Raw genomic sequence first — 21,239 nt, 5'->3', positions numbered from 1 at the left:
CTCGAGGTGCATGCTGGGTCCTGTAGTCCACGCAGGGAGTTTAGCCCAGGCAGAAGACTCCTGGAAGAGGAAGTCGGAATGTTGGAATGTAGCCAGACTGGTGAGACGGGGTCAAGACCTTAAACGGAAATGACGCTTCCCTGCACGGGGCGGAAGTTTCCCGCCCCACCCGTAAGAGTTGAGGTTTGACCAGCGCAACTGCGGATCTTGTCCAGGTTCGTTTTCCGTGGCTCCTCCTTCTGTCGTTGCAGGTGTAATTCCTGGGACTCAGGTATTTCCCGTTTTGCTATTTTCCAGGGGTGTAGGTTTTGGCCGAGTGTTGCCCGTGTGCCACATGAGCCAAAGAGGTAAAGGTCTGTACCGGAGCAGGCACAGAGGCGACATGTTCTTTTACCATTGTAAACGGTCTACTTACTCTGCCATCCTGAGTGAGATTCTTTCAAGCAGACTGCTCATCAATACAGGAGAACCCAACCAAGGTCACTCTTATGGACTGAGTACCTCTTTTTTCTTTCTTTAAAAAAAAAAATTATTCCGGAGGGAGGGAGAGGGAACTGGGATCGACATATAAAATAAAATTTAAAAAAAAAGAAAATTATTCCAAGTCTTTGGGAATCTTCCTTGTCCCGCCTTCCTCTCCTGTGCTTCCTTTCCCTCTCCGCCTGCTGGCTGTGGAGTGTAAAAGGTTTCTGTCACTTTTCATTGTCCGCATCACTAAATTTTCTTAAGGATGTGCAGAATCTGCACTCTCGCCTATTTACCCGCCTTGCATTAGACGAAGTGCTTAAGGTAGCTCCTCCATGGGACTCACCCCTTTCGCCCCACCTGCACTTCTCCAATCTCCCAGTAGGATCCTCGAGCGTCTCTGCAGTCTCTCGGTCTCCTGGAGACGGAGATCGCTAGACAATTTCAGTTGTGCTGCTAGTTCTTGGCATCACAGTCCTAAGAGAATTCTGCCCAGAGGATTTAAGGTTGATAGACATTATTTTAAACGAACTGAGAATTTGATAACTGATGGGTGTTTTCTCTTTGCAAATGAAACTATAAGTAAAAGTATCTCTTGTAAGGTCAAATGCTTTGGGTATGAAAGAGCAACTTTTGCTTCTGTATTTGAAAAATGTAATTGCTATGTGTATTCCAAGCTGGCCTTGAGCTCTCTCTTATTTTTTTTTTTTTTTGGTCTGTTTGTTTTTTATTATTTGTCTGTTTGTTTCAAGGCAGGGTTTCTCTGTAGATTTGCTGTCTATCCTGGAACTTGCTTTGTAGACCAGCCTTGGACTCACAGGGATCTGTCTGCTTCTGTCTCCCAAGTGCTGAGATTAAAGCATTGTGCCACCATACCCAGCTGTATTACTTTTTGAAATCTTGGAATAATTGAGTCACATGTGCTTTATTTATGACAATAACTGATAGTCCTGGTGGTGCAAGTTGAAATTTTATCTATTAATTTTTATTACAGCACAATTTAAATATCATAGATTTTTCTTTCTTTGTTTTGTTTGTTTGTTTTTTGGGGTTTTTTTTTTTTGTTGGTTTTGTTTTGAAAAGGAGTAACATTCTAAGACCATGTTGCCTATGCTTTGTTGAAAGTCTGGGTGGTTTTCTCATTCGCTTTTGGTTTGTGGTTTGCTGCTGTTTTGTCTTGTTTCACTGTGCTGGACAGTGAACCCAGAACTTTACTTATGCTAGGGAAATGCTGTGCCACTGAGCTATGTACATGGCTTTTATTGATCGTCTTGATGTGTAAGTGGATCTACCTAAGTTTGGTAGAACACTGCTGTCCCCACCCCTTTTCTATTTTTAGAGGCAGAATAAGGACAGGACTGAAAACCAAGGCATGGTTGTAACAGCTGTCAGTGAGAAAGATTGACTGCCAAGTAGCTGGGTCTTGGTAGAGCGATTCCTAGCATATGCAACATTCTGGATTACATTCAGGGTACTATTGAAAAAAAGCACAGGCTGGAGGGTGGCCAAGGGTAGGGGGGGGCTTTCCAGATTCCTATTTCCAACCTAAAAAGCTTAAATATATACTTGTATTCATATGTACTCAGACTTCAGGAACCCAACCATGTGAAAGGAAACAGGAGAGTGATGTATGCATTAGAATGTACACATTAGAATGCCAGTTTATGTTGGCACAGAAGGTTGTTCTTTCTGGTGATCAGAATTATCAGATTGAAAACTCCAGCATACTCTTCATGTATCAAAGAACTTAGGAAGCCAAGTTACTAACCAGACTAAGGTTGTGTAGAAATCAGTATCAAAGAAAAGGAACGTAGAAAGTCTTGAGTGATATTTCATTATTAGTTATGGCAGAAATTTAAAAATGGTCCTTTCCCTCTGTAAAGAACACTATTCAAGGGACCTGGATTCATAAATCAAGCAGTTGCCCTGTCCTTTTCCTTCGAAAAGAGCAAAGCAAGATGAGTCCTTCTTTCTCTTAGGTCCCTGTAGCTCAGTGTGTGCTACAAATTGTAACTTATTTATATCTATTACATTACTCCTTGAAGATTTGGAAAATACTTTAGTTTGATTGTGGATATTTAGGAAATAAGATGTCACTGTCACATATCTTAATAACTTTTATGATGATCTTATAGAACATAAATCTTATTTGTTTAATATATTTTATTTATATCTATTAAAAGTACTTAAGTGTTTAGGAGTCCTTTCTGTATTTACTAGAAAAGCATTCATATGTAATAATAGAGTTAGATAAAGAACTTGGTTTTTTTCTTTCCCTTTGGATTTTCAAGACATGATTTTCTCTGTATAGCCTTGCTTATTTAGGAACCCATTTTGTAGATCAAGCTGGCCTTAAACTCAAAGATTGACCTGCCTCTGCCTCCTGAGTTCTGGGAGTAAAGGCAAGTACTGAAGGACAGTATTTTAACAAGATTATACAATATGAATACAGTTTTTGTTGTATTATAAAAGTAAGCCTCAGAAAATTGAAAGAAAGTAGTTAGGGCTATGCTGAAAATTGCAAATTTAAAGCAAAATTTCAATGCTTTCAAAATAATTTAAACCAAAGTAGCAGATTGCAGAAAGGTATGTGTTACCTACCTTTATTCTTTCTGCTTTGCTTAAGAAGGGTGATATGGCTGCTCTAGATAAAGTTTTATTTCTAGAGTCAGAGATAATGGATTTGTTGGATGAATCACTGTAGCAGGCTTTCTTGGTCCACCAACCCCCAAATCAAGATACGGACACATCATCATCATCATCATTATTATTATTATTGTTTATGAATGCTCGGTCTTATCTTATGCTCATCCCACTAGCTCTTATAACTAAATTTAACCTAGGTGGTTTTTTTTTTCCCATCTATATTTTGCTTAGGGGTTTTGTTTTTGCCTTTCTTTCATCCTGTATCTGTCTGTCTAGCCGCGGCTGCTTGGCTGGCTGGCCCTGGGTGTCTCCCTCTCTTTCTCCCTCATTCTCTCTCCAGCCTACATTCCTCCTCCTACTTATTTCTCTCTGTCCTCAAGCCCCGCCTATCCCTCTACTGCCTAGCTATTGGCCATTCAGCTTTTTTATTAGACTAGTCAGGTGCCTTAGGCAGGCAAGGTAAAACAAATGCAACACATCTTTACATAATTAAACAAATATTCTATTCCACAACAAATCACTTTATGTCTTTGTGTGTTCTTACCCAAATTTTATAGGCATCCCTAAAATACTAGAAATGAAAATTCTGTAAACTATAAAAATGTGTACAATTTAAGAAGTTGTTACTACTAAGTACAACAGAACCAATAATTTTAATCCATTTATTGTGTGCTTTGTGCCAAATACTGTGCAACTACTTAATAAATATTATCTAATCTTCATAACAGATTCTATATTCTTCATTTGTATTAGATATAGTTTAAGGACCAGAACAAAGTAAAACTCAAATTAGTTTTGCTATTGCTGAGAGCTTTTAGAAGTTTGGTGAAAAGGGAAAAGGGTGCTAAAACTGTAGGATAAAATTTGATTTTTTTTCTATAATTAATCTTTATATTTTTATGTATTATTTGATTACATGTTGGTAATCTCCTTTTCCTGTTTCTGTTCTGAATCTTGTTAGTTATTTATGTCAGAGCTTTAACAAGGTTAAGAAATTGTAAGCTTTTGTTGTTGTTTGGAGACAGGGTCTCCCTCTATGTATTTGTGCTACATGTTTCCAAGCCCAAAACACAAGGATTTATGTTAGTGACAGGCAGCAGCTAACTTTACTTCTGTTTCTCTAGATATAATGAAAATAGTTTTCAGAGAAATTGCAACATTGCCACTCTAATTTCTTCTCTATTCACTTGTGATCTATATTTATATGGTGGCAGCTAATTGCCTCCCAGCTGATTTCCCCACCACTTCTTTATAGCTTAGATGTCAATTAAGTTGTTGGTGCTAAGCTTGCAGCCTGGCCTTTATTATCTTTATTATTAGAAACTAAAATTATGAAGTCTTCTTTTAACATATTATCGATATTAGCACAACATGAATATCATTGGAAATGACCTACAATGCTGTTGCTTTGTTGAAGCTTTGACATTGCTTCTGTTTGTTCTGTATTGATGAATTTAGATCGTAGATATATAGAACTTTACGGTTTTTTTTTTTTTTTAACAAAAATCAAAACAAATGTGTTTGTTTATCATTTGTTCTTTGTAGGCTTACTTTTTTAGATTTGTTTGCTTGAGACAAGATCTCACCTTGCATCTCATGCTGGTCTGGAACTCGTCGTAAATTCTCCTCCCTCCGCTTGGTGCTTGGATTGCATTCGTGAACCACCAGTCTCAGCTCTGATATCACATATTTTATGTATTTATATGTTAAATTAACATATGCCCAAGGTCATAGAGCTGTTAGGTAGCCAAATGTGGACTAGAGTTCATATTCTGTTCACTGTTCTTTCCTGTTTTCAGTGGTAGGTACCTGCCCTTCCTTCTCCACAAGGTTGCTATTGAGATAAATGAAACATAGTAAAATTATTTGATAGCATGGGGTTTCAAGATCTGAAATTATTTTTTCTTTGAGTTACTTTCAGACATTTATGAATAAATAACTGAGAACCAAATATAATATAGGTTGTGAGTGTTGAATAAGTTACAATTAAAATTTACAGTATTTAGACTGGAAATAGTTGACCTGATTCTCAATGTGTACAAGCCTGGGAATTACCAGGAGAAAGCAGTCTATCTGGCCTCCCCTCACCCCTGTTCCTCACTCTGTCTGTGATGGGGTACAGGAATATTCACTTCTAACAGATCCCTAAATGATAACTGATACTTTTGGTACAAAGACCGTGTTTTAAGCCCTATATTTGAATAACTTCTGTAAAAATTTAAGACATATTTCTTGAGAAAGGAAAAAGGTCAAATTAAATTTTTTAATAATGGAATATAGTAAAACTGGTGTCATTAATTTTAAGTTTCTATTTTTTACATTCCCCTTTTAAAGTTTTATTTATAATTATTTTAGTTGAGCATTAAAATAAGATTTATGTCTATTTAATCTCAATAATTATTTTTAATTTAAAAATTTTTTAAATTTAATTTATTGTTTGTATATGAGAAAGAGAACAGGTGTGTCATTCACATGTGTAGAGGTCAGAGAACAACTTTTAAGAGTCAGTTTTCTTTTTTCATTCAGTTCTGGGGATCAACTCAAAGCGTTTTTACCTGCTGGCCAATATGGTGGAAAGAGCATGTACAAATTTTACCAGGGACCTTTCTTCATCTATTTTTAACTTTTGCTAGTTTTGGTTATTAGTCTGGTGGGTAATAACTGACCCTTGAAATGAATAGTTCATACCTTGGTAAAGATGAGATGAGGAGTGTAAGTGTGTGGAGGCAGGTGTGCGATAGCACCTTATTGACCTCCACCAACCCATACAGCAAGGTGGAAGCATATCAGAGTTTTAGTGTCCCTTGTGGTTCTTCAGGAACACTGGAGAATAAGAGGGCTCTTAGGAGCTGGATAGGGCATCTCTCACTAACCTTCCCATCTATCCTGTAAGTGTATCATGAGATAATTTCTCCCATGTTCCAATGATGATGTTCAGGGGTGAGGGGTTACCCCACACCTTTTTGGAATAGACGCACAGAACTTAAAACTTTAGCTTCACAGAGTGTAAGCTTGGATCCTTAAGAATTAGTAGAAAGTCAGGCAGCCAGCCTCTTTTGTCTGGCACTGTCGTTTTCTATGTGTGGGTTGAGGATCTAGGCTATTTACTATAGAGCCCCCCACCTTTTTTTTTTTTCTGTTGTCTAAGAAGTAAATTGTCTAAATCTAATACATAGTCCAAATCATAATGTGGCTAACTGTATATTTACTAACAGAATAGTCAGGCATTGGCCTTGCCTTAGTTGTATTTGTTCCTTTTTTGGGAAACACAGAAGAGAGTCATTTTGAAAGTGGGAAAATTCAAGTCTTCTTAAGACTAATATTGATACTGATAACAAGTAACACCTAGTCATTATTGGGTTCTTACATGGAAGCAACAGAAAGACATTTCTCCCTTTTCAATACTGTTTTGCTGTGCTGTGCATGAGAGAAAACCGAGACTTTCAGATGACCTTCACAGGGCCATAGAGCTATTAAACAGTTTAGACAATATGAGCAGTCTCATTCTAGAGCTACACCTAGATCTGTGCTCATCTAGATCTGTGTAATATGTGTCACATGTGTGTGCTTATGTATTGTATGTGTACATGTATTATTTATAAGTTATATTGTGTTATACTTTTATACCACATGTACCACAGACCCTAACTGAATTTCTTTTTTCTCTTAATTTATTTTTACATTCCAATCTCAGTTCCCCCTCTCTCCTCTTGCTCCCCCCACTATTCCCCCCCCCCACCTCTCATATGCTCCTCAGAGATGGTAAGTCTACTAAGTCTGTCCCATCAACTCATGGAGGCAGGGCCAAGGCACCTCTCCACATCCCACACTCCTGTGTCTAGGCTGAGCAAGGTATCTCTCCATATAGAATGAGCTCCACTATAGACTGAATTTCTTATCTGATAGTAAGAGGTGGTACAACATAGAGAGCTAAATACCACTCAGTTAACATCTTAAAAAGAATACAAAGTTAATGACAAGACTTTACTGATCAACACTGTTGTAAGCATTTCATATGTATAAATTCATCTAATCCTCAAATCAACCCTTACTATAATTGAGCAGCTTTTATCCCTTGGCTTGCCACATAACCCTCAGTTTTCTTTTTCTCTAGACTCAGTACACTTAGTTCTATTACTCCTTCAACATGATCTGAATTCTTCTCTTCAGGGAGTCTTATGGTTTGTTTCAATTCCCTTTAGGATAATACCTAAAGTCTGTGCACTTGATGTGAACTGCCATTTCCAGAACAAAGTGAAAGTCTCCTTTCTGATATTCTGTGCATTATAGTTCTATTAATAAAGCTTAAACCCACATCAGATTAGGGTTTTAAAGTGGTACTGAAACAACAATCCCTAAACTGTTAAAACATCCCTCACATTAGTTATTTCTCTCCTTTATGCTTGTGTTTTGGAATGCTTATATTTTATCCCAATGAAAATTATGTTAAATCTCAGGTCTTGTAGGGTCCTTAATTTGTTGTCCTTGTTTTTGCTGCCCTTCATGGTCACTTCATGATCACTGTATAAAGGGAAAGGACAGAGCCAGAGTATGGTCATGATTCTATAGTACACCACTACATTCCTCCCTGTTCTTTTAGGACTATTTACTTGCCTGGACTAAGTTATAAAAAATTGGATTTTTTTTTTTTCAAAAACCATGAGAGGCATTATAGAATTCTTTGAGTCTCTAAACAAACAAACTAAACCAAACCCAAAAAAAAAAAAAAAAAAAAAAAAAAAAAAAAACCCACAAAACAGAAAACTCTAAGCTCTTGGTAAGAATGAAACAATGTTTCTAATGTGTCTTATCATTGCTAGCTTATTTAGACTAGACTTAATCCATTTAAGGTAATCATAAATCATATCATTGCTAATTTTAGAGAGTTGCCTGGAGTTAAGATGAGTCTTCCCAGACTGTTTATAAAATTTAGTCTTGCTTTTAAGATTAGTGCCCAATCTTGTATCTGGTCTTAGTTCAGAATCTTATTTGTAGGTCTTTGTAACTATCTTGGAATGTAATTGTTTAGTCTGAGAGAAATATGTTCTTATAAAGTGTCTAGCTCTTCCTTTTCTACCTTTCTAGTTCTCATTGGCATTGTTCATTGTTCACTCTCCACTGCCCAGGCTGAATACAGTTCTCCTTGTTAAATCAGACAAATGGGAGGGGGGAGTTTACAAGTCTGCACATATATAATTAAGTCAATTGCTTGTAAAGAAATAGACTTTTAGAGAAATTTGATATTAACCTAGGCTTTTGAAAGTTTGCTTTGAGGAAAGGAGCATGAAAAAGGGAAGATATAAACAGTAGTTTGCACTAACTATGAAAACATTTGGGAGATAGTACATTATATAGAGAGCTGTAACACATGAGCTTTATTGGAATGAAAGGCTATTGTGGGAAAGAATATAAATTAGTGAGCATGGAGGTCATAGGAAGATGCAGTTTAATAAAGGAGAACTATATGTGCTCTAAATCCTTATATGGAACTTTATGCTTTGCAAAGTTTCTGTCAAATGGTATTATTGATGTTATTATTGAGAAAACAGCAAATAGCTAGTGTTTCAAAACTAATTTGGCTGTAAGCAACTTTTTCTCCATACATTTGTATTTTATTGTAGTGATAGCTGAGTCTTTAATGAAAATAGTCAATGAAACATTTAGTTTGCATCTGAAAGTCCTTATAGCTTTTAGTTCTCTACTGCCTATAACTAAGGAATTGCATTAAATGATAACTAAATTCCTTCTATCTCTACAAGCCTCCTGTTTTAGTGTTCACTGTTTAAACCCAGCAAAGGGAGAATAAACAAGTTTGACTTGGGCTCTTGGGACACAGATTCACACTGGCATGGCCATTTTGAAATAACTATGTGTGTCTTTTATTTTGTGTAGATGGACCACACATCCCCGACCTACATGCTTGCTAACTTAACTCACTTACATTCAGAACAACTTCTGCAGGGCTTGAATCTCCTTCGTCAGCATCACGAACTCTGTGACATCGTTCTTCGAGTAGGTGATGTTAAAATTCATGCTCACAAAGTGGTACTTGCCAGCATCAGCCCATACTTTAAAGCTATGTTCACTGGAAACCTTTCTGAGAAAGAGAACAGTGAGGTTGAGTTTCAGTGCATTGATGAAGCTGCACTGCAGGCCATTGTGGAGTATGCCTACACCGGGACAGTTTTCATTTCTCAGGATACGGTTGAATCTCTCCTGCCAGCAGCAAACCTACTCCAGATAAAACTTGTCCTGAAAGAATGTTGTGCGTTTCTTGAGAGCCAACTTGACCCTGGTAACTGTATTGGAATTTCCCGTTTTGCAGAGACGTATGGTTGTCATGACCTTTATTTGGCGGCTACTAAATACATATGCCAGAATTTTGAATCTGTTTGCCAGACGGAAGAGTTTTTTGAGCTTACGCATGGTGATTTGGATGAAATTGTCTCCAATGACTGCTTGAATGTAGCTACTGAAGAGACAGTTTTTTATGCCTTAGAGTCTTGGATCAAGTATGATGTACAAGAACGCCAGAAATACTTGGCACAGCTGCTCAACAGTGTGCGACTACCATTGCTGAGTGTTAAGTTCCTCACTAGGCTCTATGAAGCAAATCATCTTATCCGTGATGATCGTACTTGTAAACATCTCTTGAATGAAGCGCTAAAATACCATTTCATGCCTGAACACAGACTCTCTCATCAGACAGTCTTGATGACGCGACCCCGCTGTGCTCCCAAAGTATTGTGTGCAGTAGGAGGAAAATCTGGACTCTTTGCCTGTTTGGATAGGTAAATAAGTGGGGTTTTTAAAAGGAGTAATGCTAACAGATACTGTGCTTTTTAAATGTGCTAACTATCTGTATTTTAAAAATAATTTTATTTTCCTTTTACTTGCTGTTTTGGTGTTCTTTCTCTCCTTATTTCCTAAAACATTTATGAGGATATTTTAATCATATTTCCATACATTCTGTATTATACTCTCAATTATTAGTCCTTTCCTTCACCCCAAGTATGTACATTTGTGTATCCTGGTTTTAAACTAATTTTCCTAATGTTTCATTATTTCTAGTTCCTTCTCTTCCTCTTTCTCCCCTTCTCCCTTTCCTTACTCCTCTCCCTCTTCTCCTATTCCTCCTGACAGTGTGCCAAAGAAGAGAGCTATGAACCTGTAATGAGGGCAGAATGAGGACAGGAGTGGGTTTGGATGGAAACGGTTAATTAGAACATCAAGGAAATAAGAAAAAAACTACCATAAATAATAACTTTCATGTGAAATTTTTTTTCGTTGTGCTTTTTACAATTGTAGAAAGTTCTTTTTATTTGCCTAATATTTTACATCCAGGGTTGCCAGTCTGTTTCTGTAAAGAGCCAAATAGAAAATATTTCAGACTGGTAGACTTCTTGTCTTTGTTGCATCTACTTAATTCTACCTTTGTGGGATGAGAGCAACCACAAGACAGTATGTAAATGATTAAGCATGGATGTGTTTTAATAAAAATTTATTTGTAAAAGTAGATGGACTGAATTTTAGCTCATGGTTGTGTAGCTTGCTCACCCTTGATTTAGTTTTCTATGCAAGTCACCCTTCGACACTGACAACCTAGCTTGAGGTTCTTTTCTTTCACAGAGGTTATTTCATGAAAATGGTCACATTCTTTTAATGCTGTGAATTTCTTTCTGGCCATTTCCAAAAGCTCTGGTAAACTTTTTTCTTTCACTAGTTAGAGGAAACTTGATGTATCAGTGGCATTTCATATATTCTAAATATTTAAACAAGTTTCACTATCCATTTCCTTTGTAGCCTAGAAATACTGTTATTAAGATTGGGCTACAGGTTAATTGTTTGACTCATGCTTAAAAGAATGAAATATTGGCATGAACTGAAAAACTGATATGACAAAATTCCAAGTATGCATATATGTTGAAAAAAAATCCTTGTGTAATTGCCTCTTGGTTTCTCAAATATTAAAAACAATGAACTTATCATTGAAAATCAGAAAAATGTCCTTATATTTATATCTAGTAGTATTTTCCTCATTGAGTCTATCATAGTAAAATTTAAAATATTATTTTCACAAAGCTGTTTATTGCAGCATTATTAACAACTGTGGAAAAATTGGAGCCTATCTGATGATCATTCAGTTAAATTCTATACCAAACAGTGCCAGATTAAGGGCCTTCAATAAATTCATAATTTAGTAAAGGGCAAAATATATAGTTTGCTAATGCAATGATAAAGATAATTCTGTGCAATGATTAAGGAGAAGTATTTATTTCATTTGGGTGACTTAGTGAAGATTTTGTATGGAAGTTATTGTCTAAGGTAAGTATTAAAAGGAAAACAAGAATCAAGCAGAAAAAGGGAAGATGAGGAAATGTGCAGAGATAATGGCATGGTACAGCATAGATCATAAACAAAAATAAAAACTGATAGTGAAAAATAAAAAGTTCTGATTGACTAGTGAAACAGTTGTCAATGTGAGCCTTATCTGGTATTACTGTATGCCAGAGAGAAGATCCTTATACATGTTACGAAAGGATATTTTAAAAGGTAGTATAATGATCAGATTTACATATCAAGTCATTCTGGCTGCATTTTAGAGGGACACAGAAGAACCAGGATCAGCCTCTGAGTGGGTAGGTCAGGTGCTGTTGCAGAAGTCCAGGCAAGGGGAGTTAGCAATAAGGCCTAGTAGTTTAGAGCATGGCTGCTCTTGCAGAGGCCAACACCCTTTGGCTATCTCAACTTTTTGTAACTCCAGTTCCAGGAAATCTAACACCCTCTCCTAGACACCTTCTTTTGGTCCCTGTAGGCACCAGGCATGCAAGCATACACATAATACAAAATTAATGTCTTAACAACAACAAAAAAAAATAATGGGCAAGAGAATAGGGTAGTTTAAGAAATGTTTTGAGAGAGTAAATTGATAGCATTTTGTTTTTAGATGGATGCAGAAGGAGAGGGAGAAAGCAAACATGGATGAGATTTTGTAATAATGGATTGAAGGGTTACTACCAAGAAGGAGAAATACAAGACAGGGAGCCACATTAAGGGAATAGTGTGTTCAAGTTTCAGATATGTGGAGATTAAGTACCTATTAAATATCCAAGTAAGCAGTATTCTACTGCTTATTGATTATGAATGCATGTATCTGTGGTCTCACAGCATAATTGAAAAGTAAAATTAAACTATGATGTCTTTGATGAACTCTGTTACCAACATAAATATCCCCCCCCCTTTTTTTTTTTTGCCCAGTAAGGACATATAGAAAGGAAAAATGATTGATTGATTGATTGATTGATTGATTGATTGATTGATTGATTAGTGAATGTCAGAGATAGGAAACCAATAGTAAATAATGTCATGGACCCCAAGGAATTTAAGTTTGTCAAGAAAGAAGGAATATGTTCAACAAATTAAAGTGTGAACAAAAGGTTCAGAAAGATAAAGAATGTAGCTGTTATATGTGGTAGTATAAAGACCATTCATGACTTTCATGTTGGCAGAATTGTAGGAATGTTGTAGATACATTGTACCATGTTGAGAATGAATGAAAATGGTGAAAGTGAAGACAGCAGCAGATGGTTGGAAAGGTTTGGTTTTGTTATATTTTATCCCATAATAGAAACATCTGAGTATATTTGAAAGAAGATGCCAAAATAAAGAGGGGAGCAGGCTGAAAACCACGCAGGTCTCTGACCAGGTCCTTTCATGCCAACTTATCTCAGCACATGTACTCCTTTTCAGTTTGAATGTATTCCCAAAATGTATATGTTGAAACTAAACCCTCCATGCAACGTTCCCTGAAAGGTGAAACCTTCAAGAAGCCTGGGCATGCTGCTTTCACGAGTGAATTAAGACCATTATCATGGAAGTGGACTTGTTCTACAAGAGAGGTGTTGGCTCCTTTGGTCCCTCTTTTGTGTGTTGCCCATAGTTTCTGTGTTATGATGTAGTAAAATACCCTTGTCAGAAACAGGTCCTTGATCTTGGGCCTCCTTAGGTACCATGAGTACTTCTCAGCATTAAGTACTGTGAGCCAAATGAACTTCCATTGTTTATAAAATATGCAATCAATAATTTTCTGTTATGGCAGAAAACAAACTGATAGGATATAGTAGATATTCAACAGAGGAGACACATTAAGTATGAAATTCTAAATGAAGGTCTGTATAGATAAAATTGTTTTCCTGGGTAGTTTGTACCAGTTTACAGTCTTAGCCAGCATGTTCATGTTTGCTCAACATGCTTGCCAGTGGTTATTTTCTGGCTGTACTTTCAGCAATCTGGAAGGTACATAATGATTTATTATAGTTTTGATTTGCATGATCTTGATTATTAATGCAAGTAAACATCCTTGTTAATGAGTCATTTGAGTTTTTTTAATCTATTTTTTTTTTTCTGCTTATTCATTAGTGTGGAGATGTACTTTCCTCAGAATGATTCTTGGATTGGTCTGGCGCCCCTAAATATTCCTCGATACGAATTTGGAATCTGTGTTTTAGACCAAAAAGTCTATGTTATAGGTGGTATTGAAACTAGCGTGCGTCCTGGTGTCACTGTCAGAAAACATGAAAATTCAGTGGAGTGTTGGAATCCTGATACAAATACATGGACTTCGCTAGAGAGAATGAATGAGAGTCGGAGTACCCTTGGAGTAGTAGTGCTTGCCGGAGAACTTTATGCTTTAGGTGGATATGATGGACAGTCTTACTTGCAATCTGTAGAGAAATATATCCCCAAAATCAGACAATGGCAACCTGTGGCCCCAATGACCACCACAAGAAGTTGTTTTGCTGCAGCTGTTCTGGATGGAATGATTTATGCCATTGGAGGGTATGGCCCTGCTCACATGAACAGGTATTTAACATGATAATTAAACTGCTTGTGTTTGTGGGTTTTTACCGAAGCACAGTTTACAGTCAGTTTTGAATTTTAAATAATTTGCATATATAAATGGCCTTTGTAATGCTTGAGTAATATTGGCATGCATTTGGGAATTTAGATTGTCCTAAGTGTAGTTATTTTTTATCACTGAGATTCAAATCTCTCCTATTAAATTTTATATTCAACTAATATAGTGAACTACATAAAATACAAATGAGACAAATTTAGATTTTTTTTTATGATGCAGCTATGTATGCATCTATATGTGTGAGCCTGATCTTTTCTTGTATTACTTAATAGAATAAAGTAGAAGTGCAACTCATGTATTCCAGTACATTATAAAACATAAAATTCAAATCTTGGACCATTAAGATTGCTCAGTGGGTAAATGTGCTTGCTGCACCAGCCCGGCAAACTGAGTTCAGTCCATGATGGATGGAAAGAGCTACTTCTCAATTGCTTCACTTTTTTGTGGTATAGTCATACCATATTTATGTATGTATAATAATTTTTTAAAGAAGCAGCTTTTAAAATTAAAATCTTTTTTTGGATGCTATGGTCATACTAGACATGTCATCACACTCCTAGAGTGAGAATGAGAGATTTTTGTATTCTGTAGTTTATCCTTGGAATAAAGGAGAAATACAGGTAAGAAAAAGTAAAGTTTACAGGATACTGGTTGTATATACTGCAAATCATAGTTCTAAACCATTGTTAAAATTTTTATTTCTTTAGAAATTTTATTTCTTGGAGTGGTGTTTCACTCACTGTGAGCAATCTAATGAAAAAGTTTTGTGCTTATATAGTCTATATCACCACTCTGTATGAATGATGGGAGCATCCATTAAATTGGTCCTTCATCCAGTCCCTCATGGATATCTTATCTAACCATATACAAGAGTAATATGCAGTTATTGTTGTTTCCTGTCCACAAAGTAAACTTTTATACCAGAAATCTTGTCTACAGATGCCTAAATGTTTAGAACAAATTACTGTTATTTTTGTCTATTTGCTTAGTTTTAGTTTTGCTTTGGCAGAAAGATTGACAAAATGACTTAGGAATTAATTCTTCCTCATGTAAATACTTGCAGTGTGGAGCGTTACGATCCAAGTAAAGATTCCTGGGAGATGGTTGCATCCATGGCTGATAAAAGGATTCACTTTGGCGTTGGAGTTATGCTAGGCTTTATTTTTGTGGTAGGCGGGCATAATGGTGTCTCGCATTTGTCAAGCATTGAAAGATATGACCCTCATCAAAACCAGTGGACGGTGTGTAGACCAATGAAAGAGCCCAGGACAGGTAATATTTATTTATTTTTCTTTTGTTTGTTTATTTGTTTTGTGGTACTGGGGATTGAACTATATCTTGAGCTGTTAACTCATTAAACTTAGCATACAGAGCTGTGCTTCATATAGTTATATTCTTATAATACTAGCATATTATTTTATCAGAAAAAAAATTGTAAGAGAGAGAGACAGACAGACAGATTTATACAAAGACAGATACACAAAGAGAGCAAGAGAGAGCAGCAGGTACATGATGTGGTACATGTATGTGGAGGTAGAGAAAAATTTTAAAGGGGTTGGTTCTATGCTCCCTTGTTTTGAGGGAGGGTCACTTAATTTCAAGTTGCTGCGCCACATACTGTCCTGTAATCTTCCTGTCATTTCTCCTGAGTCTGTCTGCCTCCCACGATAAGCTTGAGTTTACAGGTATTTTTATTACACGCTGACTGTCTTCCCTTTGGGTGTATACCAAGAGGTGGGATGGTGGATGCTGTAGTAGTTCTGTTTTGGGCGTTGTGGGGAATTCCATACAGTTTTCAGTCATGGAGGGAATGGTTTACACTTTTGCCAATGGTCTACCAGTTCGTTTTCCATATATCCTGTCTAGTACATGTTGTTTCCTTGAATACTAGCCATTCTCACTGGGGTACAGTGGAATTTCAAGACACTTGTGATCTGCAGTACTTTGATAACTGAGTACTGTTGAACATTTTTTCATGTGCTTAGGATTTGTACTTTTGAGAGTTCTCTAGTTTGTTTATTCATTTATTTGGATTTTTGTTGGAGTCACTTATATATTCTTAATATTGGTTCCTTACTAGCTACATGTCTAGCCTAGCTTGTCTTCCATTTTGTAGGCTGCTATTTCACTGGTAGTGGTTCCCTTTGCTGTACAATCTTATTTATCATTTATTGTTTGCTGAGCTGCTGCCATCTTAATCAGAGAGTTGTTATTTAATGCCTCTCTGACCTGAGCCATTTTCTATTCATTTACTTCTTTAAGCTTCAAAATTTCAGGTAATACATTAAAGATTTTGATCTATTTTGAATAGATTTTTGTACAGGTTGAGAGACTAGCATCTAGTATTATTCTTTCACATGCAGATATCTAATTGTCCCAGCACCTTTGTTAAAGAAACTTTTTTTTCCCAATGTATGTTTTTGGCTCCTTTGTCATGTTGGCTATAGTTGTGGTGATTTATTTCTATCCCGTTGACCTACATGTATTTTTTGTTTTGTTTTGCCAAACCATATATTTTATTTGGGAATCGAGACCATTAATATTTAGAGTTATTATTAAGAGATGTGTATTAATTCCTGTCACTTTGGTAGTTTTGCTTTGTGTTCTCAGATCTCTTTTGACTTTATGTCCCGGTGTTATTTATTCCTATGATCTCTTGAGTGTGCTTACCCTATCCTCAGGCTGAAGTATTCCTTCTAGGACTATCTGTCATGGAGAACTTATTCTCTGCTCTTGTCCACTTGGTGTTCCGCAGGTCTCTTGCTCCTGGATAGGCATTTTTGTCATAAGTTGGGGGAATTTTCTTCTGTGATTTGTTTTACTGGAGGTATTTTTTATGCTTTATTATGATTTTCTTCTTTCCTTTTGGCTTCCTTAAACATATTAATCATGTCTGCTTTGAAAACCTTGTCTTGTGTACCAACTAAGTTTCTTTTTTTTTTAAGCAGCATCACAATTTGGGGTGCTAATTTATAGAGACATAATGTCTTCATTGTTCATGCGTTTTATGGGGCCTAGGTATCTAGAGTTTGGTTGTTACTGGTGGGTTTTTGTTTTTGCTTTGGTATGTCTGTCTGGTCTCACCTTTTCCTATACATATGCATATAACATACACATACACAAAAATAATAGGGAGAATGCAAAGTAAATAGAGACATGCCATCCAGAAAAAAAAGAGAGAGAGAGAGAGAGAGGAAGGAGAAAAAGAGACATAGAGAAGAAAGCGAGGGAGGGAAAGAGGAAAATTGTCAGTATCTCTTTCTTCATAAAAGTACACATACACACCACACACACAAACACACACACACACACACACACAGTACATACCATACACACATACACCACACACACAGTACATACCATACACACATACACTACATACACTATACATACTACACACAAACCTTATATACCATTCATGCATCACAATATACCACACATATACTGCATACTACATATATCACATATACATTCATATATCATACATGCATGCATGCATACACCACACACAAACCAAACATGCACATGACACACACACATATACATACACACACTACACACATACAACACAGACACACATTTGTTGTTTCCTAGATTTGGTGTGCAAATCAGTTTTTCTCTATAAAGCCCCTACAGTTTAGACTACAAAGCACTGTTTGCAGTCTGAGTCCTGTCAGAGTGTATGTGGTGTGTAAGCCTGTTCACATGGAAGTGCTGACTCTACCCTCTGAACTGCACCAGATGAGTCTAGGATGCACCCTAGATGGGTGATCCCTCCTATCAGAGGCACTCTGCCTGTGTGGATTGTTCAGCATGGGAAATTTCCACAGCATGCTCTGGTCCTCTGGGAATGTCCAAATTAGCCAAGCCAGTGCTTTCTCTGGTCACAATAGACAGATCACAGGGCTGTGGTGGATCCTGTGCACCAGGGCTTTGCAATGTCTTACTCTAGCCATCTGTCTTGTACCCATCCAGCGTTTATTCAGATTCTTAAGATGTCCAAAAGTACTGTGTGTCTCTACTGTGCCATCTCTCCTGTCCCCTTCTCCCAGCTGATGTTCATTATCTATAGTCTTTTAATCTTTCCTCTGCAAGTAGAATATTTCAGTCAAGAAAGGATTGGATTTTAGGGTTTCTAGAAAAAAAAAAATACATCCTTAGGTATAAGGAGAAATTGTTATTTTTGAACAAAAATCAAATGACATTATTTAAAGAGCAATTTTAAATGATGAAAATGCTTTAGAAATTTTATTATTATTTTATGTTTATTGGTTTTTTGAGACAGGGTTACTCTGTGTAGCCCTAGCTGTCCTGAACTCTCTCTCTGTAGACCAAGCTGGCCTCGAACTCAGAAATCTGCCTGCCTCTGCTTCCCAAGTGCTGAGATTAAATCTATATGCCACTACCACCTGGCAAGTTTTCTTATTTTTATGATTGAAAAAACTCCAGAATCATAAGAACTCAAGAGAAATTCAAAGCACAAAATACAATGAACCATCTAACTATACTAGTTTCCTGGGCACACTCAATAGGGAAACCCATAAAAACAATGAGAATGTTTTAAATGTGAGTAGACTTACTATTTTTGAACTACAGGTAGTAATATTTAAGAGAGGATTTTTAAGACATAAGTTACATAGTGTGATGTATTTGAAAACATGATCAAATTTATAGAAAGACAGGCAAATATCATTATAAATATACTTTCTTTCTAGTACTTTAAGAATGCATGCCAGCACTTGGGAGGTAGAGGCAAGCAGATCTCTGTGAGTTCGAGGCCAGCCTGGACTACAGAGTGAATTCCAGGACAGACAGAATTACACAGAGAAACCCTGCCTCAAAAACACAAAACAAAAACAAAAAGTATGTCAGTTACCTTGATCTGATCATTGTACTTTCTATGCATGCATTGAAATGTCGCACTGTACCCTGTGACCAAGTCCAATTACTGTGTCAAAACTAAAAGCATATTTTGAAAGTAGTCCTGTAGTAGGGAGGGAGGGAGAGTAGAGTAAGAAGCAGAGGGGACAGCAACTGACTGCTTTGCTAAGAGGTTTTTGCTTTATTTTGTTTTCGTTTTCTCTAGTAAGCCTGTATTGCTATATTGCTTGTACAATTATAGTAGGTTGTTGAAATGCATTTTGAAAATGCATTAAGCTATAAATTATTTTATTCTCAGTGAGACACAGTCTACTGCATCACTAACCTGTTTGTTCTTCTCCCCACCTGTCTTAGGAGTTGGTGCTGCAGTAGTTGATAACTACCTTTATGTAGTCGGTGGTCACTCAGGGTCTTCCTATCTGAACACTGTACAGAAATACGACCCTATCTCAGATACATGGCTGGACTCAGCTGGCATGATATACTGTCGCTGCAATTTTGGATTAACTGCACTTTGACAAGTGCGAACTCATGGAAATCGCACATGGTGGTGCCACAGGAAAGAATGCCCGGTGTCTTGAACCTGAAAGCTGTACTGCTTTGTTAACTTGAAGTGGCATGAAGACTCAAGGTCTTGTTGGGTACTCTGAACTGACAAATAGTTTGAATCGCTCTTGATTATACAGTGAATCAATAATTAAAAAAAAAAGGAAGGAAAAAAAAAAAGGGAAGATCTAACCAATTGAATTGTGCACTTTTCTCCACTAAGACTGGGATAGACTAGTTTTTATATTCCTAAATGTAGAGAAAACCTTGCTGCTTTTTAATTTTGTTTTCAATAATTTAAGCTCTTCTTTCTTGATCTATATCATGATTTAGTAGGATGAGAGAAGCTTCTGATGTGGAGTGCATCAAATGACTGGACAGAATGTGGATAGTGATTGCTGGTTACAAATTCAAAAGTGTCATGTTTCTTTAAAAAGGGCTGCTTTTACTTTGGGTACTTTCGAGGACTATAAATAACCTGAGGGCTCTTTCTGCTAAATGATTTTAGGGCTAATAGTGTGATGAGGTTGTAAAATAATGGCTTTTATTATCGTATTTGGGGCTCTGTTTTAAGATATGACATGTGTTGTTTATGCTTTTCCTACATGGGCTGGATGACCTCATCTGTGCTGTGGTAAGCATGGATAGAAAACTAATCTCGTCAGTTTCAGTTGTTCCTCAGTGTTACACAGCAGGCTTCTGATGGTTAGTGTAAATATATTTGGAAGGTGTTTGGTACCACCCTTGATGCATATTGCTTTTTTCTTATATTCTTAATTTTTGTTTTTTAAGGTCCTAATTTTGTTTTCAGTGTTCAAATATTAAAATGGTGCTAACTGTAGGATGTATAACAAAGCTATAACCAATGTTATTTGGGTATTCAATGTGAGATGCATGATGTACTATGATAATCTTTCATTTTTACTGGCTTGATTTCATTAGTGTTTGTGGGAAATGTTAGTGATCACATTAATGTTAACATCCATAATCATCTGAATGGCTTGAGTTATACTTCCCATGGTTTTTGAATGGTGACTTAAAGAGTGATGCTTTTTTTTTTTAATTGTTATTATTTTCTTCTTATTCTAGAAATTTCACGTTCTTCAGCACAGAAATACATGCACCAAACACAACATGCTAGGCAGGTGTGTGTTACTTTGTTCATTTCTTAGGTAACTGAGTATTTTTATCTTATGGAGAAAAACTGGAACTCGATGTTTACTTGAATAATGGTTCTAAATTTGGTTCTGCTTTGATTAAAGAAACTATCTTTCAAAACAAAACTGTTACAGCCACTAAGAGCTTATTTTAAAAAAATATAGTTAACTTATTTTAGCATGGTTTAATAAATATCTATTAGTCTTAAACCATTAACTTGCATTTTATTACTATGTTGGTACTTGCATTTTCATATTTAGTAATTTTTTTTCATTTCTTTTATTTATTTTTTCTTTTTTTTTTACCCTACCTACTCTGTCTCTCTTTATAACTTCTATTAGACCAGTGAATATTTTTTCCTAAGAAAAGAACTCATCCTACATTCTTAAGTGCCATACTACTCTATCATTAAGAAGCCATTTGTAATTATAAAACCTAGCTTTACCTGTTAGCGTATATGTTGTTGCTCAAAAACTATAGCCGGACAATTTGTAGTTTCCCTTGTTCTTCCATAAACTACCCATTGTAGATTTGAGGATATACTATAAAACTATGTAAAATCATCTTTAGTCATAAAGTAACACCATGCTCTACAAATATTTGCACAAACTATGAAGCCTTGCAA

The 21,239-nt window shown here is 36.3% G+C and overlaps 1 protein-coding gene across 1 annotated transcript; it reads left to right on the top strand.

Annotated features, from left to right (window-relative positions):
* Window positions 1-42: 42 nt before the first annotated feature.
* Window positions 43-19,636, top strand: Klhl28 (kelch like family member 28). The gene is made up of 5 exons (XM_051195905.1): window positions 43-271; window positions 9,004-9,902; window positions 13,531-13,974; window positions 15,093-15,301; window positions 19,265-19,636. The coding sequence occupies exons 2-5, from the start codon at window positions 9,004-9,006 to the stop codon at window positions 19,426-19,428; spliced, it is 1,716 nt and encodes a 571-aa protein (XP_051051862.1). The 5' UTR covers window positions 43-271; the 3' UTR covers window positions 19,429-19,636.
* The last annotated feature ends 1,603 nt before the right edge of the window (window positions 19,637-21,239 follow it).

This window comes from Phodopus roborovskii, unplaced genomic scaffold (genome assembly GCF_943737965.1).
Source record: "Phodopus roborovskii unplaced genomic scaffold, PHOROB, whole genome shotgun sequence".
NCBI lineage: Eukaryota > Metazoa > Chordata > Mammalia > Rodentia > Cricetidae > Phodopus > Phodopus roborovskii.
This window is presented reverse-complemented; position numbering and strand designations above follow the sequence as displayed.